The sequence below is a fragment of the Macaca fascicularis genome, chromosome X (assembly GCF_037993035.2).
Source record: "Macaca fascicularis isolate 582-1 chromosome X, T2T-MFA8v1.1".
In the NCBI taxonomy this organism is placed as follows: Eukaryota; Metazoa; Chordata; class Mammalia; order Primates; family Cercopithecidae; genus Macaca; species Macaca fascicularis.
In genome coordinates this window covers 110,436,438-110,464,207 of record NC_088395.1, presented here as the reverse complement: position 1 = coordinate 110,464,207, position 27,770 = coordinate 110,436,438, and the positions used below count along the sequence as shown (strand labels likewise).

Here is a 27,770-nt window from a genome sequence, read left to right as displayed (position 1 = left end):
CAGGCATCAGTCCCCTTGAACTCTCACACTTCACTCCCCACAGCCCAATCAGAGTTCATTGTCAACCCTGTTTTACTAATTCTCCTCGTTCATATCTGAATTTACAAATGGAAAACACACACTCCAGGGTAAAATATCTCAAGATATGGTTTCAGAAAAAGACACGTCAGATTACCCAGTAGACATGCAAGGATAACTTAGAAATTTATTTGTACATCCCATTTGACAGAAAGATTGGCGCTTTAAAGCAAAACAATTAGCATAATGAGAAATAAGTCACTCAGTGAGATGTGGTGCTTTGGACCAGGTACACAGCTCTGTTTCTGGATAGGAACAGGGTTCTGCCAAGTGTCTTTGGTTTTCAAAGTGTTGCTCCAGACATGTAGGATCACCCGGCGGCACCGTCCAGAACGATTTAGTTGTTGCTGTCTTCATGGGGGTTTTTCTTGGTCCACTTGTGCAGTGAGCATTTCTCTTCAACTACTTTCATAACACTTTTCTAATATTCTGAAAAAACAGAAAGTAGGAAATCCCGATGAGGGGACTTCTTGGCTCTACATCTTTTCTCTATGGATCCCAAGTGGAGCTCTGGAGGTGACCTGACCACATTGCCCAACTGCACTATTTAGGGAAGCTCTGGCTACTATCCTGCCACACCCCCATTTCACTCTTGACCAAACTGTCCTCTGACAAAGGTAGAATAATCTGTGTGGCTACAGGTTGGGCCCTCTGGGGTATGTATTTCCCACTTCTGATGGGCTCAAGGAAATTTTTGATTTTTGTCATTTATCCAGCTTTCGTTTCATGGTTTGACTGAGAATGCCATCCTTTACTGTTTTCTACATATGAAGGAGACGGGCTGTTTACAAGATGTTTCAAAATTCACGGGAAACATTTGACAAAAATGACCACATATTGAGCTTCAAGGCACAACATAATAAATTCCTTTGGGTTGCAATCCCAGAGTATGTTCTCTTGTACACATACTCGGGTGGCTGGAGATCCACTGAAAAAAGCAATGGGAAAGTCACAGCTGCTCTGAAATTCAGCAATACACTTATAGGAAAAAGTGCTAAAAATACAAAGACTTGGGACCCAGACGAAAGCACTATGAAAGCTAACCGATATTAACATTAACATGAATATTAGTATGTAAATCTCTTGAGGAAATAAGCGTTGTCTGACTTCTCCTAAAGGCTGACCATTCTCTGCATAACTTGATGCTAGGGGCAAGGAACATATACTACTCCTAGCTTTGGATTCATATCCTTAAATGACCATGATGACAAGCACTGAAAGCAAAAACATCAGGTGAAGAATCACAACAGTGTCCCCCGAAACACCAGACTGCATTTCAGTGCAAGGCTGTTGTGGGTTCAGCCTGGTTCACTCCCCCCACATTGGGACAATGACTGTTGCTCATAGACTGCAAGTCACTCATTGGTTGCACCACTGAACACTAGGGCATGAGCCGTTTCTGTGGACACTCCCTAAGCCTACTGATACAAACCTGGAAGTAACGAAGGTTTCTGTTTAAAAAGAAACGAAAAGATTATCGTCATGGCAAAAAAAGAATGAACTGCAATAGTGATCTCAGAGTCGGGAAAGCTGGAAAATAAACGGATTCTTGAAAATTGTATTTAGCTGTATGTACACTTTAACTGCGCCTCATTTGCTTACTTACATGGATTCGCGATGGGAGAGGTGTTGAAAAGGTTTAGGAAGGTTACCTTGCTTCTTGTATCAGCCTATTCACTTTCTCTGTTGCCGTACGGCATATAGTGAAGTTCTGGAAAATTCCACCATCCAGTCACAAGAGAATGAGAGAGAAAAAGGTAAAGATCAGTGCAATAATACTATCACCATTAAGGTAATCTAGAAACATAACTAATAAAAACGACCACTTAGGAAACTGAGGAAATGAAACGCGATCACGGAAACACCCACTACTTTTCCTTGGAGCAAACTGCACTACAGATATATTGGAGTTGACAATGTTTAGTATTGAGGGGAAAATGCTTGAAAAATCGCAGGATGCCACACACCACATGCCCCCCAAGTCGGAAGGGCACCACCCACCCCAACCTCCGGTGGGGTCCCCTCCTTGGCAAGGCACTGGTCTTTCAGGCCATGTTGGGTGGCTCTGAAAAGACCCTTTGGGTTCCCGTGGTGCTCGGGGGCTCCTGAGGGAATGCACTTGCTCCTGGTGTACCTGAGGACAGCCTTCGTGCCTTCGGACTCTGCCAGTTTGCCCATCTCCCCCGGCAGCAGCAGGCGCACAGCGATCCGGGTCTCCCAGGCGGTGATGGTCTGGCGCTTGGTGGAGCGGGCCAGGCGACCAGCCTCGGTGGCGATGCGGTCCAGTATGTCATGGACCAAAGAATCCATGACACTCACGGCCTCCCGGGAAAGGCTGAGGCCCTGGTGAACCTGCTTCAGCACCCGGCGGAAATAGGTGGCGAAGCTGTCCCCGCGGCAGTTGGCGTGGCACCTGCAGGGCCCACGGCGCCCTCGCTTCCTCTGCTTGCTCTGCTTTTGGGCCATCGTGGAGTTGGCCTCTTTGGGCTCCTGGGTGATCAGCTGCTCCTCAGAGGTCGTCTCAGAGGAAGGTTCAGCCATGGCGGAGGCAGCGGCCATTACACGGCACGACCAGACAATGGCGGTTGTGGATCGGAGAAGCGGGGGCACTTGGGTATGCAGCATGGCGCCAAGTCTCGGGCCAGCTTCACTTCTGATTGGATGAAGTGTCACGTAGGGAGTCTCTCAGCAAACCTACCTGCGTTGAAGGTGACTGGATGGTCCCGTTGCTTAGCATCTCGTCAACCAATCACAGTGCGCGTCTGCGGGCCTAAGCGCCCCTTGTGGCCTGGCTCGGAGAAAGTTACACAAACAGATGCCCCACAGGGCAAAAGCGCATCCGCCCTTCTCAGCTGATCCATGTCACAGCGTGAGCACTTTGAAGGGCGTCACTGAAAACTCCCAAAGTTTAGCAATTTCAGTTCATGATCCTTGAAGAGAGACAGACCTCCTGAACCCAAGTCCACTGTGCCAGAGGAATGACTGTGGCCACGTGTGGAACAATTCTCACTCATCTCAGAATCTACTGTTATCCTGGGCTAAGTCACCTGGCTTGAGCAGAAACTCCCTGACATGGCCACTGAGGGTTCCTAGGCATCAAAGGACCTAGCGGTCTGGCTCCTGGCTTCAGTTCTGATCAACATCTTCCGTGAATCAGCAGAACGAGAAATGGCCATACCCCAGCCTCCAAGCAGATAATAGAAACAGAAAGGTGCTTTTATTAAAAACATATGACAACACTCAACGTTGACCAGGTTTTAAAAAGTAATAAAAAAAGGAAAACAAAACAACAACCACAAATCACAACTCAGAAGGCGGTAATGGCTAATAATTTTAAGAGATATTGGGTTAAAAATATCTTCTTAAATCTCCTAGGAAGCCCACGAGGGAGAGAAAGGGATTCCAAAACTGAAAATTATGTTCAAGTTAGAAAGATAGCTTTCAAGAGTCTCTGACAATATATGCAAAGACATTCCTTAAATGCATTTAACTAACATTAAGTTGCAGGAAATGAACAAGAAAATTCTTAAGAAATGCTGAAGAAATAAAGGTCATCAATGAACTGTCATTTCAAAGGCCAGGCTTTCAAGTGTATTTGATGTCATGTCTTTAACAAACAACTTATTCTACTCCTAATAACTCGGTTCATAATTAAGAAGGACAAAAAGGCTCATTTTTGTTATTAGATAACATAGTATATGATATGCTCCGTGACTGAACTCTAGTTAACCATTTCTGGACAGCCCCATTACAAATGATGATTTTATAAATCTACTTAAACGTTTAGCAAGCCAATCCTTCTCTTAGTTTGGTACAAGGCACAAGAGACCTGTCCACAACAATCTCTGTATTCATATCAGTAAGTCAGCATGACATTTTTCTTAAAAAAAAAAAAAAAAAAAAAAAAGGCAAACAAAAAACAGAGAAAGAGCCACATCGTTTTTCTTCACAATCTGCAAGGTTAAACATCCCAGGGAGGTTCTCACTGGTTCATTTCCGGGTCACCTCGCCACACATTCAGCCATGGCTTGTGGTGGCTCAACGGCTAGAAAGCCTTTATTGCCTAAGCCAGTAGTGACTATGGCATGAGCTGCTCTCATTAGGATGTTCCCATCATCTACGTGATGCAAAATTATAATATATACTCCTTATGTTGTTTCCTTAATTCTCTTTTATTTAATTTTAGAGACAACAATCTGTCGCCCAGGCTCGAGTGCATTGGTGCGATCTCAGCTCACTGCCACCTCCACCTCTACAGGGATACGCCACTATGCCCAGGTAATTTTTGTACTTTTAGTGGAGACAGGGTTTTATCATGTTGGCCACGCTGGCCTTGAACTCCTGGCCTAAAGTGATCCATCCACATCGGCCTCCCAAAGTGCTGGGATTATAGGTATCTGCCACTGCGCCCTGCCTGTTTCCTTAATTTTTAATATAGTCATAATCTTTATTGTATCAGGCTGTTTTCCGTTTTATTTTAAGTTCAGGGGTACATGTCCAGAACGTACAGGTATTTTAGAGAGGTAAACGTGTGTCATGGGGCTCTGCTGTGCTGATTATTTCATCACCCAGGCATTAAGTCTGGTAACCATTAGTTATTTTTCCTGATCCTCTCCCTCCTCCCACTCTCCACCATCAGATAGGCCCCAATATGTGTTGTTCTTCTCTATGTGTCCATGTGTTCTCATCATTTAGCTCCCACTTATAAGTGAGAACATGCACTATTTGGTTTTCTGCTTGTATTAGTCTGTTCTCACGCTGCTATGAAGAAATAGGCGAGACTGGGTTATTTATAAAGGAACGAGATTTAATCGACTCACAGTTCCACAGGGCTGGGGAGGCCTCACAAAACTTACAATTATGGTGGATGGAAACGCAAATACATCCTTCTTCAGGTGGTGGCAGGAAGGATAAGTGCAGAGAGAAGGGAAGGGGAAAGCCCCTTCTAAAACCATCAGATCCTGTGAGAACTCACTCACTATCATGAGAACGGCACGAGGCAAAGTACCCCCATGATTCCATCATCTCCATCTGGTCCCACCCGTGACATGGGGAGAGCATGGGAATTATAATTCAAGGTGAGATTTCGGTGGGGGACACAGAGCCAAACCATATCACTGTTCTTGCAGTAGTTTGCTAAGGGTAATGGCCTCCAGCTCCATCCAAGTCGCTGCAAATGACATGATGTCGTTCTGTTCTGTGGAGGCATAGGATTCCACAGTGTATATGTACCACAGTTTCCTTATCCAGCCTATCATTCATGGGCATTTGGGTTGATTTCATGTCCTTGCTATTGAGAACTGTGCTGCAATGAACATAAGCATGCACACGTCTGTATAATAGAAGGATTTCTATTTCTTTGCCTATATGCCCAGTAATGGCATTGCTGGGTCGAATGGTATTTCAGACTTCAAGTCTTTCGAGAATTGCCACACTGTCTTCCACAATGGTTGAACTAATTTACACTTCCCCAAAGACAGTGCATAAGCGTCCCTTTCTCTCCACAAACTTGCCAGTATCTGTTATTTTTGGACTTCATCATAGTAGCCATTCTGACTGATGTGAGACGGTATCTCATTGTGGTTTTGATTTGCATTTCTCTAATATCAGTGATGCTGGCTTTTTTTATTTGCTTGTTGGCCCTGTGCAGGTCTTCCTTTGAGAAGTGTCTGTTCATATCCTTTGCCCATTTTTTAATGGGCTTGTTGGTTTATTTCTTGTAAATGTGGTTAAGTTCCTTACAGATGCTGGATATTAGACCTTTGTCAGCTGCATCATTTGCAAAAATGTTCTCCCATTCGGTAGGTTGTGTGTTTACTGTGATGAGAGTTTCTTTTGCTATGCAGAAGCTCCTTAGTTTAGTTAGATACCATTTGTCAATTTTTGCTTTTGTTGAAATTTCTTTTGGCATTTTAGTCATGAAATCTTTGCTGGTACTGGTGTCCATGTCCCAAATGGTGTAGCCTAAGTTGTCTTCCAGGGTTTTTACAGTTTTGGATTTTACTTTTAGGTTTTTAGTTTATCTCATGTTAATTTTTGTATACAGTGTAAGGAAGGGGGTCCAGGTTCAATCTTCAGCATATGACTGGTCAGCACCTCCAGCACTATTTATTGCATAGGGAATCCTCTCCACATTGCTTGCTTTTTTCAGGTTTGTCAAAGATCATATAGTTGTAGGTGTGCAGTCTTAATTTCTGGGTTCCTCTCAAAATAATAATATAATAATAACGATAGCAACAATAATTTCTGCGTTCTCTATTCTGTTCCACTGGTCTCTGTCTCTGTTCTTGTACCAGTACTGTAGCCCTGGAGTATAGTTTCAAGTCGGGTAGCATGATGCCTCCAGTTTTCTCCCTTTTGCTTAAGATTGCGTTGGTCTATTCGGGCTCTTTTGTTGGTTTCATGTGAATTTTAGGATCTTATTTCCAGTTCTGGGGAGAATTTCAATGGTAGTTTAATGGGAATAACATTCAATCTGTAAAGTGCTTTGGGAAGTATGGTCGTTTTAACGATACTGATTCTTCCTATGCGTAAGCATGGAATGTTTTTCCATTTGTTTGTGTCACTTCTGACTTCTTTGAGTAGTGGTTTGTAGTTCTCCTTGTAGAGGTCTTTCACTTTCTTGGTTAGCTGTCTTCCTGGGCATTTTATTCTTTTTGTGGCAAATGTGAATGGGAGTTCATTCGTGATTTGGCTCTCAGGTTCATTGTTGTGGATGTACAAGAGTGCTGGTGATTTTTGCACATTGATTTTGTATCCTGAGGATTTGCTGAAGTTGTTTATTAGCTTGAGAAGCTTTTGGGCTGAAACGATGGGGCTTTCTAGATATAGGATCATGTCTGAAAACAGGGACATGATTTTTACTTCCTCTCTTCCTATTTGAATGCTCTTTATTCCTTTCTCTTGCCTGGTTGCCCAGGCTGGAACTCCCAAGACTATGTTGAATTGCAGTGGTGAGAGGGCATCCTTGTCTCGGGCCAGGTTCCCAGGGGAGTGCTTCCAGCTTTTGCCCACTCAGTATGATGTTGGCCGTGGGTTTGTCATAGATAACTCTTAATATTTTGAGGTGTGTTACTTCAGTACATAGTTTATTGAGAGTTTTTAACATGAAGGGGTGTTAAATTTTATCAAAAGCCTTTTCTGCAGCTATTGAGATAAACATGTGGCTTTTCTCTTTAGTGCTGTTTATGTGATGAATCACAACGGTTGCTTTGAGTATGTTGAACCGACCTTGCGTCCCGGGGGTCCCGGGGATGAAGCCCACGTGATTGTGGTGGATATGCTTTTTGATGTGCTGCTAGATTCGATTTGCTAGTATTTTGTTGAGGATGTTTGCATCAATGTTCATCAAGGATATCATCCTGAAGGATTTTCTTTTTCTGTTGTTGTATTTCTCTTGTGTCAGTTTTATACAATCATCGTTTTACTCCTCTTGTTAATCCATTCTATTACCTTTCCTTCTTGGCACCTCCAATCATCTTCTTGTGATCATTTAACATCTCTTTAAATGAGATTCTTCAGAAATTTCTTTAAAAAAGTTTTTGTTGGTATCTACACTAAGAGTTTTCCATTTCTCTCAAATCTCATCATTTCTGACTTAGGTCCTGGAAGAAATGAACTCTGAAATAAAGTTTAGTGTGTGGGAAGCTTATTTAGGGTCAATGGCTGAGGAAGGGTCAGGAGGGAGGCAGGAGTGGGCATAGGGAGAAGTGCATCTTGAGTACAAAGCCAATGGAATCCTATTCTGATCTCAGGGTGACATCTGAAGATAAAGGGGCCCATTAGTGTATTTGCCGTTGTGCCAAAATACCAGACCATTCAACTTCTCCTGGATCAGGCAGTGTATATGGGCAAGGTAACTAAGGGTAACTACGGTAATACCGGAAAGGTCTAATGGCTCAGGACTGGCACCTGCTTGCATTCCCAACAACCAAAACAGTCAATCCATCCTTAAAGGGGACGCTGGCTCATCCACACCTACCACAGCCTCGTTCTCTTAATAATACTTTAGCTAGCAATGACATTCTGTGTTGACACACATCTCCTGTGATATTGACTTTTATTTATTGATATAAGGAAGTTGGCTGTCAAACTATTTGTTATTCCTTTATAGGCCTTGTAGCTGTCTTTTTTTCTTTTCTCAGCTATGGTGATTTCTGTTTTTATTTTTCTTAAGCTTTAGAAGGATGGGTACAGGTGTCCTCCCTAAAAGTAGAATATCATGTCTTCCTTCAATACTGTGAAATTACCAGCTATTTTCCCTTTGATTAGGATTCTTCCCAACTTGCCCAGTATTACTTATGAGATATACTTTTTGCTTTTTAGTCAAATCCTTAAGGTTTATCAGTTCTCCTCACTCCTTTCTCACGTGTTATGTCCCTATGAAATTTTCACAATGACTTTACATCTGTCTTCTCTTTCTCCAATTCTCAGTCCAACTGGGCCTAATCTGCTATTTAACATTTCTTTAATTTTTCTGTTGTTGCCATTCAACTTTCATATTTTGGCAAAGCTCCATGACATAGGCCTGGACAATGATTTTTTGGATAGGACTCTGAAAGCCCAGGCAACAAAAGTGAAAAGTACACAAATGCGATGGTGTCAAATTAAAGATGTTTTTACAGAAAAATAATAAATAATAGAGCAAGGAGACAACCTGTTACACAACGTAATGCATACACGACCTAGTTAAATTTCTACCCTGCCTTAACTCTGCTTGTTTTTAGGAAACAGGATACCTGACATCAGAATTTCCTATTGTGACCAAGCCGGCTGGGGCTGATGGGATGCAAAATGGCAGCTCAATTGATCTTAGAGGAACCTGGAACTTCATTATAATCAAATTCCCATACGAACTGACACATCCACCAGCACCATGACAGCTGACAGTCACCGTGACAATGACTGAAGGAAACCATGAATGGGGAATAAAGCAGGTGGCATTCTGTTTTTGAGAATTTCTGCACCTATCCAGACAAAAAACATGATTATTCCTCCCCTTGCTTTCAATGCCCAATCCCTTCGTTAAAGATACCCTATGTCTGTGACATTCCGCCTCTCCCGAGGTGAGAAGTTGATTTGTGAGCCAACCTCCTGCTTGTAAAGTCCATGGCCAAGGAATAAAGCCTGCACTGCCTGACACTCACTTGCAATTTCTCATATTGGCTTCACAACACCGAACAGGGAGAGATACCACCTTTTGGGGGACCCCTTTTGTTGGTAACAAGCCCACAGAACTCGAGCAAATACTGCTACTGTACATCTGATAAAAGGTTAATATCCAAAATATAGAAGGAATATGAACAATGCAATAGCAAGAAAGCAAATAATTCAATTTTAAAATCAGCAAAGGATCTCAATAGACAATTCTGAAAAGAAGCAGCTCAAACCGCCAGTGGTACATTAAAAATACTCAGTTCATCATGAAGACAATGCAATTTTTTTTTTTTTTTTTGAGGGTGAGTTTCTCTCTGTTTCCCAGGCTAGAGTGCAGTGGCACAATCTCCGCACACTGCAACCTCTGCCTCCCGGCTTGAAGCAATTCTCCTGCCTCGGCCTACTGAGCAGCTGGGATTACATGTGCCCGCCACCATACCCGGCCAATTTTTGTATTTTCAGCAGAGACGGGGTTTCACCATCTTCACCAGGCTGCTCTTGAACTTCTGACCTCACAATCCACCCGAGTCCGCCTCCCAAAGTGCTGGTATTACAGGTGTGAGCCACTGCGCCTGGCCTGGCAATGCAAATTTAATCCACAGTGAGATGTCACCTCACACACCTGTTTGAATAGCTTTTACCAGAAAAGATGAAAGTCATAACAGTGTTGACGAGAATGGAGAGAAAAGGGCACTCTTGTACACGTTTGGTGGAAATGTGAAGTAGTGGAGGCATTACGGAAAACAGTGTGGAAATTCCTCAAAAAACGAAATTATACAATTGCAATATGGTCTGGAAATCCCACATACCTGCTCCGGGTCTATAGTCAAAGGGAATGAAATCAGTACCATGAAGAGACATCTGCACTCCCGTGTTCACGGCAGCATTATACACCACAGTGAAGATGCAGAATGTAACTAAGAGTTCATCATTGGGTACATGAGTAATGGAAACGTAGTATGTAGGTACGACAGAATGCTCCTCAACCTTGACAAAAGCAACGTATGTCATTTGGCACACTGTGGATAGAGCCGGGAGACGTTCTGCTAAGTTATGAAATAAGCCAGGCACAGAAAGACAAATACTAAATGTCTAACTTATAGGTAGAATCTTAAAAAGCTGAATTCATAGAAGTGGAGAGTAGAATGACGGCTCCCCAGGGGCTGGGACGTGGGTGGGGAGGGGTGGGAGGAAGAAAATGGGGAGTTGCCAGTCAAAGGAGGACACGTTCTAGATACACAGGATGAATACGTTTTGAGATCTATTGCACGGCAGGATGGCTACAGTCAGTAGTAATGGATTGTGTAAATCAGGACAACCAAGAAAGTAAACTTCATGTGTCTCAGGATAAAAATGATAGGTAAACGAGGGGATGGACATCAGCTTGGGGTAGTCTTACAACATTGAATACATATTTCAAAATATCACATTGTACCCCATAAATGCATACAGTTAAGATTTGTGCATTAAAAATAACATCAATAGAAATATAAAAAGATTGAGCATATCAAGTGTTGGCAGAGATGTTGAACAACTGAATTCTCATGCACTGATAGTGCTCATGTAGAATGGCACAGCCCTTCAGAAACTATTTGTCAGCTCCTTGGAAATTAAATGGGCACTTAACTCTGTGACCTGGCAATCCAATTCCTGCTTATTGACTCAAGAGTAATGAAAGCATATAAAAAGAAAACAAGACATTTGCAAATAAAAGCAATTCAGTGAGTGTAAAAACAAGAGGCAACCCTTTCTGTCAGACATCCCACTCTGTTGAAGTTTGTTTAGACAAAACACTTGTTCATGCAATTTCATTTGAATTCACGCTCTAATGGAGACTGAGTAAGGTGAAGCAAATAAATGATGTATTTCCTTATTGTTTGAGGTATTTCCTGTAAGATATGTTAACTTAAAGAAGCATTACTTTGACTAACTTCTGACAGGCTGACAAACTCAAAGGCTAATACAAATGTCGGGTGGACCAGGCACTGGAGTGACATTTGGGAGATCAACCTGGGTGCTCGTGTCAGATGTAACCCAGTAACTGTGGAACTCTGGGTAAGGAAGGCCCTTGATGTATTTGTGAAGGGATACCGAGTCCCTGGAAGGGACAGAATTCACTCTGCCAGTCCGAGGATTACAGCAAGCACAATAATTATGTACCTTATTCCTCGTTAACACAAAATTCCCTCTAGTGCGTGACAAAATACCTCAACAAGCATCCAGGCCACCAGATAGTCCTTGCCTAACGTCAATCCCCCAAAAGCACATGTGGTTCACCAATGCCTCTGTATAGATCTTGGGAGCACAGTTAGTTAAATGATGGACATATTTCAGGATTTCAGAAGAATTATGGAAGCAGTAGCAGGCCCATGAGGTGCAGGACCGGCCTGTCACACACATCAGAGAGATGCTGCATGGCAGGGACTGGATTGAGGATGCGAGTGAAGAGGAGTCAAGGCCCTTTTGTGCTCCACTAATGCCCTATTCAGGTGCTAGCCCATTTGGCCTGTGACCCCAGATGTTTGATGGCGGTCCTTTACAATAAGGTGAAAGAATAAATGCCACTCTTTCGAGCTTCGTTCTCCCCACCACGCATTTGTTCCCCGCTTATCCAGGAGTGATGGCCACAATCAAAGAGGAGAAAGGCTGTGATGGATCAAGAATGAGGACCAACCCCATCATACCAGCCACTACACTGGGGTGGGATTTTTATCCTGCCACATAAATGTAGTGGGTTTTTTGTCAGGCCCATGTGCTTGGAGGTGAAAAAAACACATTATTACCTGAACATTCAAGTAGGTTGGGGACAAAATTGGGGATGGGAAAAGAGAGAATCATTTTTATCTCTCTATTTCCATTTGATTCCCTTTGTTCTCTTATTGATGGTGTAGGCAGGAGACATTTCCACTCCTACCTATTAATTCATGTCTTTCAACCACTAAGACTGTGACCAAACGATCAGAGAAAGAAGCTTGTCCAAAAATTAATTCAAGTTGCATTAAAGACTTAAATGGTAGACCTAAAACCATAAATCCCCTAGAAGAAAACCTAGGCACAATCATTGAGGACATAGGCATGGCCAAGGACTTCATGAATACATCACCAAAAGCAATGGCAACAAAAGCCAAAATAGACAAATGGGATCTAATTAAACTGAAGAGTTTCTGCACAGCAAAAGAAACCGCCATCAGAATGAACAGGGAACCTATAAAATGGGAGGAAATTTTTGCAATCTACCCATCTGACAAAGGGCTAATATCCAGAATCTAAAAAGACCTTAAACAAATTTACAAGAAAAATTCAAACAACCCCATCAAAAATTGGGCAAAGTATATGAACAGACACTTCTCAAAAGAAGACATTTGTACAGCCAACAGACACATGAAAAAATGCTCATCATCACTGGCCATCAGAGAAATGCAAATAAAAACCACAATGAGATACCATCTCACACCAGTTAGAATGGCAATCATTAAAAAGTCAGGAAATAACAGGTGCTGGCAAGGATGTGGAGAAATAGGAACACTTTTATACTGTTGGTGGGAGTGTAAACTAGTTCAACAATTGTGGAAGACAGTGTGGCGATTCCTCAAGTATCTAGAACTTGAAATACTATTTGACCCAGCTATTCCATTACTGGGTATATACCCAAAGGATAATAAATCACGCTACTATAAAGACACATGCACACGTATGTTTATTGCGGCACTACTCACAATAGCAAAGACTTGGAACCAAGTCTTGACAATGACAGACTGCATAAAGAAAATGTGGCACATATCCACCATGGAATACTATGCAGCCATAAAATGGATGTGTCCAGGTCCTTTGTTGGGACATGGATGAAGTTGGAAACCATCATAATCAGCAAACTACCGCAAGGACAGGAAACAAAAAGCGGCATATTCTCACCAATCAGTGGGAATTGAACAATGAGAACACTTGGACACTGGGTGGGGAACGTCACACACCGGGGCCTGGCATGGGGTGTGGGGATGGGGGAGGGATAGCGTTAGGAGAAATACCTAATGTAAATGATGAGTTAATGGGTACAGTACACCAACATGGCACATGTAAACATATGTAACAAACCTGCACGTTGTGCACATGTACCCTAGACCTTAAAGTATAAAAATAAAAAAAGAAAGAAAGAAAAAAAAAGAAGCTCCCAACAAGAGTGCAAATACAAATTTCCTCCTCAGTCTTCAAGCACGAACACCCAGAAACACAGATTTTTTGGCTGGGTACCTAAGCACACGGGAAACCCATGGCTGTGGCTCAATGGCTGTGTCCCTCCTGTGATTCAGGGTAGAGTGGGATTTCAGCTCCTCTCATTGGACGCTCCCATCTTCTCTGTGATGTACAGTTGAAGGTCATGAAGTTTTATTTTTATTTTTTAACAAAAGATTATAACTTGGAAAATAGTTGATGCAGATGAATCCAAATGAGTGGGAATAGTATCTTTGGTTGGGACATTTGGAAAGGGTATATGTTATTTAAAAAAAAAATTGATCTCGGTATTTCTATAATATGTTTGAATCCTCAGTCATGTATTTCAATGGGAATTCCTTGATATGGATCGTGTTGACAAAACTTAATGAGGGTATCCTTGATCTGCTACTACTGTTTTACTTGGTATGATGCTTATAATTTGTTAGTTACATGATGCACGCCAATTCCTTTAGTTCCTTCTTTCAGCAAAACACACCATTAGATCACCGATGCTCACTTATTGCCCTTTACCTGCTTTCAGCCACAGAGATGAATAATCAGATGTATTCATTTCCCATTCCAGTCTTCAGCATCAAGACCCATTTCTCCTCTCCCTTGCCTATAATTTGTCTATGTCAGTCACCCTTACACTCCCAGTCAGCATTCCACAGCTGGATTATGGTGCATTTTAAACATTATTTCACTAACGCTCCCGTAAAGTTTCTGAATTTACAAAGGCAACACACAAGAAGAAAGTCCTAATCACTCAATATTTACAAAAATGACTACTCACGAGACTAAGTGCTTAAGAACTGTATGCAAGAAATAACATTCTTTGGTGGAACATTTTTATGTCCTATAGAAAACTTCTGGCAAGTTCATGCAGCACCAATGAGCCTGATAGGAATAAAGTGATTGAGGGGAATGCAGTGTTCTTCAAACAACTCCATAGTTACTTTTTATCCCTGCAAAGGCAAACATCTCTGAAAAGAGGCTTCAGCTTCCATAATTTTGTTAGGGATGTGTAAGACAGTCTCAAAGCACCACACGGGGACAACTATTGCAGTTAATTTTGTGATAGATTTTTTTCAGTCACTTTTGGAAGCAAACTTTCTTATTCTTTTTGAAATACTTTTAAGAGATTTTCTTGAAATGCAAAAATGAGTACTAATCCTGATAAGGTGGGTCAATGGCCCTAAATCCTTAGTTTATCTATTTGAAGGAGAGCTGTGGAGGTATTATGGCCCCAGCACAGTTAGTCAGCATTGGGCCTAAAATGAAAAACAGACTTCTCCATGGCCTCCTTGATCAGCCATCGGCCCCATCTTTCCACCTGCACTGTTCACGGAAGCTCTCCGGAGCATCTTGCGTTGCCCACATTCTTTCTCTTGAGCACTTGTGGCTCTGCCACAGGTGAAATTCTCTGCAGTTGGTCTCTCCTGCCAGGGTTTTATCACGATATTATGAGCTGCAGAAGGATTTTGTTTTTGTAGATTATCCAGGGTTCGTTTTATCATTTCCTTGAATTGACATCCTAATCAGGTGTCAGCATCCTACTCGGAAGGGGAATTTACAACATATTTTGAAAGTACTAACAACAACAATGCAATAGACAAATACAGGGCTTTCAAGCAACTTATCATACATTTCCAAGGACTGAAATCCCAGAATATGTTCTCTCTCCACGGAAGTGAGTGCTAGATATAAACAATACTTTTTAAAAAGTAACTGGAAAGTCACGACTGTTTTGAATCTCAGCAATACAGATATAGAAAAACAAACACACACTCAACAGGCCAAGAAGACAACATAAGGTAAATTTAACATTGACATCCCAGGAGGAGAAAGGAGGGATCATCTTAGTTCTCTTAGTGCCTCATCATCTTTTCCTTAGTCATTGCAAGGAGCAAGAGACATGCCCCACTACCAGCTACAAATTCACATCTCCAAATCACCACATTTGAAAGCAAGCGAGCGAAGAGTCACAGAGCAAGCAAAAATCATTCTCTGTCCCTCTTCCCTGTAGTAGGGAAACACCAAGGAACGCACATACTGTTTCAGTCCCAGTCATCTTCCATGCTTGTGCCAATGGTTGTGGCTCAAGGGCTGCAGGTTCCTCTGTGGTGAAATGAGTGGAGACCGGGGCTTGGCATTCTCTTTGGACGCTCCCATCGTCCAATGATGCACAATTGCAACTGATAAAGGTTTGTGTTTTTAAAAAACAGGATTTATGGACAAGAAAGGAATAGAATTGGATAATTCTGAAGCAATCAGAACAGTAATTTCCTTGCTCAAGGATCAGGAATAATGAGATGCTTCCTGAAAATTCTACTTGGCTATTTCATGTACTCTCTTTGCGTCCTAATTTGTGTATTGAAAAGAATTCTGTATATGAGACATGTTCGAAAAACAGGATTAAATAGGTACGATGTTTATATCAAGAATTTGTTTTTATACGTTGCCAAATCAAATATAACGGACATGTGGACTAGTCCACCAAATGCTCTGGGGAGAATAAGAGTGAAAATATTAAGGGACTTAGCTACAAAAATAACATTGATCTGACTAATCCTTACAAACAGAGGCCTGGGAATCAAACTGACGGAAATCACCATGTAGATAAGTGATTACCTGCAAAATTATCAAATGAAATCAATTATTTCCCCTGGAATAAACTGCACCACAGATATAGATTGAAGCAGAGTTGACAATGTTTAGTTCTCAGGGAAAGAATGTGTGAAAAATCGGTGGGATGCTGCAGGTCATGTGCCCCTTAAATTGCAAGGATGCTGCCCTTGTGCACGTGATGCATTAATTATAATATGTCATTCTTTCTTGTTTCACTGATTGTTCAATGGCTTCATAGTCTTCACTGTGTCCGTTTCATAAGTCATTGTTTTTCATTCACACCTATTTGTCAGTGTATTGCATTACTATTCCCTGTTGGCACTTCCAGTTGTGCTCTTTTGGTCACTTTACATCTCTTTAAATGACATTTTTTGGAAATTTCTTTAACAAGGTTTCTGTTGGTGTCAACACTAGGAGTTTTTAGGTTCTCTCCCTTATCATTGCTTCTGCGTTAGGTTCTGCATGAAGCTGACACTGTGATGGAGTTTAGTGTGCAGGACACTTATCCCGGATCAGCAGCTGAGGAACGGACAGGAAGGAGGCAGGAGTGGGCAGAGGAAGAAGTTCATGCTTACTTCAGGCCAAACAAAAGCCTCTTGGGATACCCAGAGAGGCTCTAAAGATAAAATGGCTCATCAGAGATATTCAGCATTGGAAATAGTTAGCTATATCTTTATACCCCTTCCTGGATTTGTCCTTGCATGTGGTCCACCTCGGGAAGGGCATGAGATAGAGCAAGGTAGCTCAGGTAATGTCCTCAGGGACAAGTGGCTGTTGACTGGCTCCTACCTGCACTCTGAGCCTCACAGACATGAAATCCATCCTCGACAGGGATTCTGAGTGGTTCTCCTACCTGTCTATCACAGCTTCCTTATTATTTCATGATACTTTAGCTAGGAATGCAACTCTCTATGTTGGCAGTATTTTCTCGCAGACTTTGCTTTTGGCTTCCATTCATTGATAGACAGAGGTCTGCTGACAAACTCTTTGTTATTCCCCGGAAGAAAATGTGTTTTTTCTCAGCTATTATGATCTCTATGTTTTCACTTTTCTGTAGCTTTAGTATGATGTGTACAAGTGTGTTTCCTGAATCAGCAAATCATGTGTTTCCTTTATTCTGGAAAATTACCAGCCTTTTCTCTCTGAATATTGTTTTCTCAAAATTCACTCATTTCATTTTCTATAATGCCCATATGATGTTCATCCTACTTTCTTTGTCCACACCTTTAGTCTCCTTGCCTCTCTTTAATCTTTTCTTTCTTCATTCTCTATATGCGATATTGTGTATAATTATTCTGATCTATCTTGTCATTCACTAAATCTCTATTCTGCTATCTCTAAACTGGTGTTACTTTTGGGGTTACTATGTTTGTTTCTTTTCTTTTCTTTTTATTTTACTTTAAGATCTGGCGTACCCGTGCTGTACGCGCAGGTTTGTCACAAAAGTACACATGTGCCATGATGGTTTGCTGCACCTGTCAACCCGTCATCTAGGTTTTAAGCCCCGCATGCAGTAGGTATTTGTCCTGATGCTCTCCCTCCTCTTGTCCCCGACACCTGACAGGTCCCAATGTGTGATGTTACCCTCCCTGTGTCCATGTGTTCTCATTTTTCAACTCCCACTTTTGAGTGAGAACATGCGGCGTTTGGTATTCTCTTCCTGTGTTAGTTTGTGGAAAATGATGGCTTCCGGCTTCATCCATGTCCCTGCCGAGGACATGAACGCCTTCTTTTTTTATGGCTGTATAGAATTCCATGGTGTATATGTGCCAACTTTTCTTTATCCAGTCTATCATTGATGGGCATTTGGGTTGGTTCCAAGTCTGTGCTATTGTAAATAATGTGGCAATAAACATACGTGTGCTTGTGCCTTTGTAATAGATAAATTTATACACCTTTGCGTGCATACCAAGTAATGGGTTTACTGGGACAAGTGGTATTTCTGGTTCTAGATCCTTGAGGATTCCCCACACTGTCTTCCACAATGGTTGCACTAATTTACACTTCCACCAAGAGGGTAAAAGCGTTCCTATTTCTCCACAGCCTGGCCAGCATATGTAGCTTCCTGACTTCTTACTGATCGCCATTCTAAGTGGCGTGAGATGGTATCTCATTGATATTTTGAGTTGCACTTGTCTAATGACCAGTGACGATGAGCTTTTTTCAAATGTTTGTTGGCCGCATTAATGTCTTCTTTTGAGAAGTATCTACTCATAACCTTTGCCCACATTTGATGAGGTTTTTTTTTTTTCTTGTAAATTTATTTAAGTTTCTTTTAGATTCTGGATATCAGACCTTTGTCAGACGGACAGATTGTAAAAATTTTCTCCCATTCTGTATGTTGCCTGTTCACTCTGATGATATTTTCTTTTTCTGAGCAGAAGCTTAAGTGTACAGAAACCTGTTTGATCTCGGGCAAGTGACACTCTTATGTGGTTCAGTGCCTTTATCCACAAACATGGAGATAATAACACTACTTCACAGAGATCTTGTGAAAGGGAATTGAAGTGTTCCCTATGAAGCACTTAGAACAATGCCTGGCAAAGTTGCCATTCAGTCAGCCATGCCTCTTTTTATTACTATAGCAATGCCTGGTTTAATTGACACCAACCAATATGAGTGTAGGCTATATGGGTGGTAATGAAAGGGAGTGCAATTAACTGGCAAGGTCGGAAGTGGGATAAGTTCATCCAGTCTTCTGGTTAGCACGTGCCACATGGACTCTGCCCATGTTCAAGGGATTGTTACCTTCAGTGATAATAATTGTAATTAAGTCCTCAACTTTACCATTGAACTGAATATGTTGCAGTCCCCAGTCATATCAAATGATGAAGAAACATCTTTTAAGACCCAGGGAAAACTACTGACATAACTGTGTAGTCAGTAATCAAAGGGACAGGTATTGATTAATGGAATCACGAAAATGTCTGATATATAACCGGATATTTTACATGTGGAAACAACACTCAGATCTCTGCAGCAATGTTTTGGTGCAGAAAGCTTGTATTAGGGGATTTCCAGACAAATAAAACCAATAGGATATTTATCCATCTATCGGTCGAGAGAGATTTATTTTAAGAAACTGATTCATGTGATTAAGGAAGCTGGCAAATCCTAAATCTGCAGGGTGGCCTGGCAGCCTGGAGTCCCAGGTACAAGCTGACGTTACGGTTTAAGTCTAAAGACCATGAGGTTGAAGACCCAGGGGATGGCCGATGTTGCAGTTCAACTGTGAAGGCTGTCTGCTGCAGAATTTACTCTTGCTTGGGGGAAGACAGTCTTTTTGTTCTTTTTTTGTTTTTAAGTTCTAGGGTACTCAGGCCATTATGGCGTGCAGTCTTCTGTACTGAGGTCCATTGTTTTAAATGCTAATCTTACCGAAAAGCACATTCACAGAAACATTCAGAATGAAATTTGACCACATATCTAGATAGTATAACTCAATCAAGTCGAGTTACCTGGATCTCTATCCTTGCTTATTTGGGAAAATAATCTCCCCCTGGTTGGAAAGACAAGACAAAACATGAAATTGACCATCACAGAGCTAAATGTGGATCATCAGGTAATGACCATGTAACCCTAACCTGAAAATTTTTCCCACTCCCTGCTTCCTACCCTTTCTTTCATTAATTTGCAACAGAGTAAACATATGCTCCCCAACTTACAATGGAGTTAAGTCCAGTTAAACCTATCATAAAGGCAAATGATTTTAAGTTGAACCATGCTAAGTTGGAGTCCATGTGTATTGGACACAATTGTGCAACATGGAATGGCTATCCAAATGTTTCAGACAGCTATTGAAACACAGAATTGAGCTCAGGCATGGTTGAATTTCCTAACTGCTGCTTGAAGAAACTCCCGTGGTTGCACAAGAAAATCAGGTTCCTTGCATACCTTTGCAGGAAGGCTAACTTGATGCTTTTGCTTTTACACCTCTGAATTTATCACGTTGCCTTCAGGGAAAGATCAAGCTACAAAAAGACTTGTTGTAAAGGGGAGGCTCACCTCAGACTGTCTACCTAGGTGTCCATGCGTTGAAGGTGCCATCACTGCAATATGAGAGAGGATGGCAGAAGACAATGTTCAAGTGCTTGGGTTCTGGACTCAGACTGACGTGGATTTGAATTTCTGCCCTTCTGTTTATCAGTTGTGTGATCATTGGACATGTTTCTTAGTTACTGTGTTTCTTGTCTGCCAAAAAGTTGAGGCTAAAATATCTACACCATAAAGGGTTATTGGGAGGAGTCAATGTGATACGCAGATCATGGAGGAAACAAAATCTGCCGTTCTCATGGGTTTAACACGGGGACTCAGACAGCTTTGTAGAGAAATTTTTTTTTTAAGTGCAGCACAGGAAAGGGGACTGTACCCAAGTGGTCCAGAAGGGTCGTGTGGACTAGCCACAGAATTCAGCAATGGTCTGGTAGGTTGTCAGGGGCCAGTCTCTTATCCAATATAGGTTCATTTATTTATCTGTTCATTCAACAAAGATCTGAGAGCTACTACACTCACAACTTCCTGCATGATCTAGTTACCCTGGGAAGTACAGAGTTGTAAATCTGGACATGTCTCAGAGTGAAAGGGGGTGCTGTTAAGAATTACTCAGGGACAACGGGCGAAATCAGGACATATGGTCACTATACTAGGTAAAATGTCTGGGATAAGGAAAAAGAGTAAATAGTCACCCTTACAGCTTCTTCTGTGCCCTCACTCACTTCTACACTCCTTCCCCCTTATTCCAGAGTGACAGTCTCATGAAAAAGGAAGAGTATTATATTGGGGCACGAATCAGGCCCAGTCATATTTTGGAGAAAGCATTGTACTGACGTAAGTGTTTATATTGTCTCAAATTACCATAGTGGGTTAATTTTGTCAGACACATGTGCCTGAAAGGGAAAAAGCCCCACAACAATCAAATTTTTAAAAATAAATAAATAAATAAAAGGAGAGTCATCCCAGTTTTTTAATTGGTCACTATCATTTTCTTAAACTTGTGGACAAATGTGAACTTAAAAGAGTCAATCTTTCAAGATGAATCCCAGTGACTGAGCCTAAATTTAAACTATAGCCAAGCTGCCAAATGCAGACTAGAGCCCACACATGTACTAGGAATTCCCCAAAAACCCGCACTATCTAACTCTGCAACTTTCAGAGGTCACCTGAACCAACCAACCTGAGCTCACCTGCCCCTGCCAATCAGAGCTCAGTCGTGTTGACCAATCAAAGCTCAACTGAGTCAACCAATCAGAACTAAGTTTGAATCCTTTATTTGCATGAATGGACTGTACTGGGAACCTTTATGGGAACTTTCTCTATAAAAACTGTATCCTTTTTTTCCTTTTTTTTAAATTTATTTATTATTATTATACTTTAAGTTGTAGGGTACATGTGCATAACGTGCAGGTTTGTTACATATGTATACTTGTACCATGTTGGTGTGCTGCACCCATCAACTCGTCATTTACATCAGGTATAACTCCCAATGCAATCCCTCCCCCCTCCCCCCTCCCCATGATAGGCCCCTGTGTGTGATGTTCCCCTTCCTGAGTCCAAGTGATCTCATTGTTCAGTTCCCACCTATGAGTGAGAACATGCGGTGTTTGGTTTTCTGTTCTTGTGATAGTTTGCTAAGAATGATGGTTTCCAGCTGCATCCATGTCCCTACAAAGGACACAAACTCATCCTTTTTGATGGCTGCATAGTATTCCATGGTGTATATGTGCCACATTTTCTTAATCCAATCTGTCACTGATGGACATTTGGGTTGATTCCAAGTCTTTGCTATTGTGAATAGTGCTGCAATCAACATACGTGTGCATGTGTCTTTATAGCAGCATAATTTATAATCCTTTGGGTATATACGCAGTAATGGGATGGCTGGGTCATATGGTACATCTAGTTCTAGATCCTTGAGGAATCACCATACTGTTTTCCATAATGGTTGAACTGGTTTACAATCCCACCAACAGTGTAAAAGCATTCCTATTTCTTCACATCCTCTCCAGCACCTGTTGTTTCCTGACTTTTTATGATTGCCATTCTAACTGGTGTGAGATGGTATCTCATTGTGGTTTTGATTTGCATTTCTCTGATGGCCAGTGATGATGAGCATTTTTTCATGTGTCTGTTGGCTGTATGAATGTCTTCTTTTGAGAAATGTCTGTTCATATCCTTTGCCCACTTTTTGATGGGGTTGTTTGTTTTTTTCTTGTAAATTTGTTTGAGTTCTTTGTAGGTTCTGGATATTAGCCCTTTGTCAGATGAGTAGATTGCAAATATTTTCTCCCATTCTGTAGGTTGCCTGTTCACTCTGATGGTAGTTTCTTTTGCTGTGCAGAAGCTCTTTAGTTTAATGAGATCCCATTTGTCAATTTTGGCTTTTGCTGCCGTTGCTTTTGGTGTTTTAGACATGAAGTCTTTGCCCATGCCTATGTCCTGAATGGTACTACCTAGGTTTTCCTCTAGGATTTTTATGGTATTAGGTCTAACATTTAAGTCTCTAATCCATCTTGAATTAATTTTCGTATAGGGAATAAGGAAAGGATCCAGTTTCAGCTTTCTACTTATGGCTAGCCAATTTTCCCAGCACCATTTATTAAATAGGGAATCCTTTCCCCATTTCTTGTTTCTCTCAGGTTTGTCAAAGATCAGATGGCTGTAGATGTGTGGTATTATTTCTGAGGACTCTGTTCTGTTCCATTGGTCTATATCTCTGTTTTGGTACCAGTACCATGCTGTTTTGGTTACTGTAGCCTTGTAGTATAGTTTGAAGTCAGGTAGCGTGATGCCTCCAACTTTGTTCTTTTGACTTAGGATTGTCTTGGAGATGTGGGCTCTTTTTTGGTTCCATATGAACTTTAAAGCAGTTTTTTCCAATTCTGTGAAGAAACTCATTGGTAGCTTGATGGGGATGGCATTGAATCTATAAATTACCTTGGGCAGTATGGCCATTTTCATGATATTGATTCTTCCTATCCATGAGCATGGTATGTTCTTCCATTTGTTTGTGTCCTCTTTTATTTCACTGAGCAGTGGTTTGTAGTTCTCCTTGAAGAGGTCCTTTACATCCCTTGTAAGTTGGATTCCTAGGTATTTTATTCTCTTTGAAGCAATTGTGAATGGAAGTTCATTCCTGATTTGGCTCTCTGTTTGTCTGTTACTGGTGTATAAGAATGCTTGTGATTTTTGCACATTAATTTTGTATCCTGAGACTTTGCTGAAGTTGCTTATCAGCTTAAGGAGATTCTGGGCTGAGAAAATGGGGTTTTCTAAATATACAATCATGTCATCTGCAAACAGGGACAGTTTGACTTCTTCTTTTCCTAACTGAATACCCTTGATTTCTTTCTCTTGCCTAATTGCCCTAGCCAGAACTTCCAGCACTATGTTGAATAGGAGTGGTGAGAGAGGGCATCCCTGTCTTGTGCCAGTTTTCAAAGGGAATTGTTCCAGTTTTTGCCCATTCAGTATGATATTGGCTGTGGGTTTGTCATAAATAGCTCTTATTATTTTGAGGTACGTTCCATCAATACCGAATTTGTTGAGTGTTTTTAGCATGAAGGGCTGTTGAGTTTTGTCAAAAGCCTTTTCTGCATCTATTGAGATAATCATGTGGTTCTTGCCTTGGTTCTGTTTATATGCTGGATTATGTTTATTGATTTGCGAATGTTGAACCAGCCTTGCATCCCAGGGATGAAGCCCACTTGATCATGGTGGATAAGCTTTTTGATGTGTTGCTGAATCCGGTTTGCCAGTATTTTATTGAGGATTTTTGCATCGATGTTCATCAGGGATATTGGTCTAAAATTCTCTTTTTTTGTTGTGTCTCTGCCAGGCTTTGGTATCAGGATGATGTTGGCCTCATAAAATGAGTTAGGGAGGATTCCCTCTTTTTCTATTGATTGGAATAGTTTCAGAAGGAATGGTACCAACTCCTCCTTGTACCTCTGGTAGAATTCAGCTGTGAATCCATCTGGTCCTGGACTTTTTTTGGTTGGTAGGCTATTAATTATTGCCTCAATTTCAGAGCCTACTATTGGTCTATTCAGGGATTCAACTTCTTCCTGGTTTAGTCTTGGAAGAGTGTAAGTGTCCAGGAAATTATCCATTTCTTCTAGATTTTCCAGTTTATTTGCGTAGAGGTGTTTATAGTATTCTCTGATGGTAGTTTGTATTTCTGTGGGGTCGGTGGTGATATCCCCTTTATCATTTTTAATTGTGTCGATTTGATTCTTCTCTCTTTTCTTCTTTATTAGTCTTGCTAGTGGTCTGTCAATTTTGTTGATCTTTTCAAAAAACCAACTCCTGGATTCATTGATTTTTTGGAGAGTTTTTTGTGTCTCTATCTCCTTCAGTTCTGCTCTGATCTTAGTTATTTCTTGCCTTCTGCTAGCTTTCGAATGTGTTTGCTCTTGCTTCTCTAGTTCTTTTAATTGCGATGTTAGAGTGTCAATTTTAGATCTTTCCTGCTTTCCCTTGTGGGCATTTAGTGCTATAAATTTCCCTCTACACACTGCTTTAAATGTGTCCCAGAGATTCTGGTATGTTGTATCTTTGTTCTCATTGGTTTCAAAGAACATCTTTATTTCTGCCTTCATTTCGTTATGTACCCAGTAGTCATTCAGGAGCAGGTTGTTCAGTTTCCATGTAGTTGAGCGGTTTTGGTTGAGTTTCTTAGTCCTGAGTTCTAGTTTGATTGCACTGTGGTCTGAGAGACAGTTTGTTATAATTTCTGTTCTTGTACATTTGCTGAGGAGTGCTTTACTTCCAATTACATGGTCGATTTTGGAGTAAGTAAGATGTGGTGCTGAGAAGAATGTATATTCTGTTGATTTGGGGTGGAGAGTTCTATAGATGTCTATTAGGTCTGCTTGCTGCAGAGATGAGTTCAATTCCTGGATATCCTTGTTAACTTTCTGTCTCGTTGATCTGTCTAATGTTGACAGTGGAGTGTTGAAGTCTCCCATTATTATTGTATGGGAGTCTAAGTCTCTTTGTAAGTCTCTAAGGACTTGCTTTATGAATCTGGGTGCTCCTGTATTGGGTGCATATATATTTAGGATAGTTAGCTCTTCCTGTTGAATTGATCCCTTTACCATTATGTAATGGCCTTCTTTGTCTCTTTTGATCTTTGATGGTTTAAAGTCTGTTTTATCAGAGACTAGTATTGCAACCCCCGCTTTTTTTTGTTCTCCATTTGCTTGGTAAATCTTCCTCCATCCCTTTATTTTGAGCCTATGTGTGTCTCTGCGTGTGAGATGGGTCTCCTGAATACAGCAGACTGATGGGTCTTGACTCTTTATGCAGTTTGCCAGTCTGTGTCTTTTAATTGGAGCATTTAGTCCATTTACATTTAAGGCTAAGATTGTTATGTGTGAACTTGATCCTGCCATTATGATATTAAGTGGTTATTTTGCTCGTTAGTTGATGCAGTTTCTTCCTAGCCTCGATGGTCTTTACATTTTGGCATGTTTTTGCAATGGCTGGTACCGGTTGTTCCTTTCCATGTTTAGTGCTTCCTTCAGGGTCTCTTGTAAGGCAGGCCTAGTGGTGACAAAATCTGTAAGCATTTGCTTATCTGTAAAGGATTTTATTTCTCCTTCACTTATGAAACTTAGTTTGGCTGGATATGAAATTCTGGGTTTAAAATTCTTTTCTTTAAGAATGTTGAATATTGGCCCCCACTCTCTTCTGGCTTGTAGAGTTTCTGCCGAGAGATCTGCTAGTCTGATGGGCTTCCCTTTGTGGGTAACCCGACCTTTCTCTCTGGCTGCCCTTAAGATTTTTTCCTTCATTTCAACTTTGGTGAATCTGGCAATTATGTGTCTTGGAGTTGCTCTTCTCGAGGAGTATCTTTGTGGCGTTCTCTGTATTTCCTGGATTTGAATGTTGGCCTGCCCTACTAGGTTGGGGAAGTTCTCCTGGATGATATCCTGAAGAGTGTTTTCCAACTTGGTTCCATTTTCCCCCTCACTTTCAGGCACCCCAATCAGACGTAGATTTGGTCTTTTTACATAATCCCATACTTCTTGCAGGCTTCGTTCATTTCTTTTTCTTCTTTTTTCTTTTGGTTTCTCTTCTCGCTTCATTTCATTCATTTGATCCTCAATCACAGATACTCTTTCTTCCAGTTGATCGAGTCGGTTACTGAAGCTTGTGCATTTGTCATGTATTTCTCGTGTCATGGTTTTCATCTCTTTCATTTCGTTTATGACCTTCTCTGCATTAATTACTCTAGCCATCAATTCTTCCACTTTTTTTTCAAGATTTTTAGTTTCTTTGCGCTGGGTACGTAATTCCTCCTTTAGCTCTGAGAAGTTTGATGGACTGAAGCCTTCTTCTCTCATCTCGTCAAAGTCATTCTCCGTCCAGCTTTGATCCATTGCTGGCGATGAGCTGCGCTCCTTTGCCGGGGGAGATGCGCTCTTATTTTTTGAATTTCCAGCTTTTCTGCCCTGCTTTTTCCCCATCTTTGTGGTTTTATCTGCCTCTGGTCTTGATGATGGTGATGTACTGATCGGGTTTTGGTGTAGGTGTCCTTCCTGTTTGATAGTTTTCCTTCTAACAGTCAGGACCCTCAGCTGTAGGTCTGTTGGAGATTGCTTGAGGTCCACTCCAGACCCTGTTTGCCTGGGTATCAGCAGCAGAGGCTGCAGAAGATAGAATATTTCTGAACAGCGAGTGTACCTGTCTGATTCTTGCTTTGGAAGCTTCCTCTCAGGGGTGTACTCCACCCTGTGAGGTGTGGGGTGTCAGACTGCCCCTAGTGGGGGATGTCTCCCAGTTAGGCTACTCAGGGGTCAGGGACCCACTTGAGCAGGGAGTCTGTCCCTTCTCAGATCTCAACCTCCGTGTTGGGAGATCCACTGCTCTCTTCAAAGCTGTCAGACAGAGTTTTTTTGCGTCTGCAGAGGTTTCGGCTGTGTTTGTTATTGCCCTGTCCCCAGAGGTGGAGTCTACAGAGACAGGCAGGTTTCCTTGAGCTGCTGTGAGCTCCACCCAGTTCGGGCTTCCCAGCAGCTTTGTTTACCTACTTAAGCCTCAGCAATGGCGGGCGCCCCTCCCCCAGCCTCGTTGCTGCCTTGCCGGTAGATCACAGACTGCTGTGCTAGCAATGAGGGAGGCTCCATGGGTGTGGGACCCTCCCGGCCAGGTGTGGGACACGATCTCCTGGTGTGCCTGTTTGCTCAAAGCGCAGTATTGGGGTGGGAGTTACCCGATTCTCCAGGTGTTGTGTGTCTCAGTTCCCCTGGCCAGGAAAAGGGATTCCCTTCCCCCTTGCGCCTCCCAGGTGAGGCAACGCCTCGCCCTGCTTCAGCTCCCGCTGGTCGGGCTGCAGCAGCTGACCAGCACCGATCGTCCGGCACTCCCCAGTGAGATGAACCCAGTACCTCAGTTGAAAATGCAGAAATCACCGGTCTTCTGTGTCGCTGGCGCTGGGAGTTGGAGACTGGAGCTGTTCCCATTCGGCCATCTTGCTCCGCCCCCCCCAAAACTGTATCCTTTTTTAGTTCTCTGGAACTACACCTTTGTTTTACACTGAAGTCTGCACCTCCCTGGTATGCAAGCTGTTCACAGGAATGGTCTCTTTCCTCCAAATTCCTTTTCAGAGGACTTTCCTTCACAATATGATGCAAGAGGTAGGAGACATGCTTGCTCACAGCCTTGGATTCAAATCCTTAAGTCACCACAATTAC

At 41.9% G+C, this 27,770-nt stretch overlaps 2 protein-coding genes and 1 long non-coding RNA gene across 3 annotated transcripts in view; 1 reads left to right on the top strand and 2 right to left on the bottom strand.

The window, feature by feature from the left end:
- Positions 1-187: 187 nt before the first annotated feature.
- Positions 188-27,562, bottom strand: LOC135969147 (uncharacterized). The gene is made up of 3 exons (XR_010584212.2): positions 27,465-27,562; positions 1,731-1,789; positions 188-507 (listed from the first exon to the last, which is right to left on the bottom strand). It is a non-coding gene; the product is annotated as an uncharacterized lncRNA (long non-coding RNA).
- Positions 1,999-3,315, bottom strand: LOC102137233 (histone H2B type W-T). The gene has a single exon (XM_045383432.2). The coding sequence runs from the start codon at positions 2,701-2,703 to the stop codon at positions 1,999-2,001; it is 705 nt and encodes a 234-aa protein (XP_045239367.2). The 5' UTR covers positions 2,704-3,315.
- Positions 2,740-27,770, top strand: part of LOC102134053 (histone H2B type F-M-like) — a 30,498-nt gene continuing 5,467 nt past the window's right edge. Inside the window, exons 1-3 of the mRNA XM_005594258.4 lie at positions 2,740-2,879; positions 8,563-8,660; positions 20,429-20,450. Coding sequence (XP_005594315.3) covers positions 2,740-2,879; positions 8,563-8,660; positions 20,429-20,450 — 260 coding nt within the window. The remainder of the gene's footprint in view (positions 2,880-8,562; positions 8,661-20,428; positions 20,451-27,770) is intronic.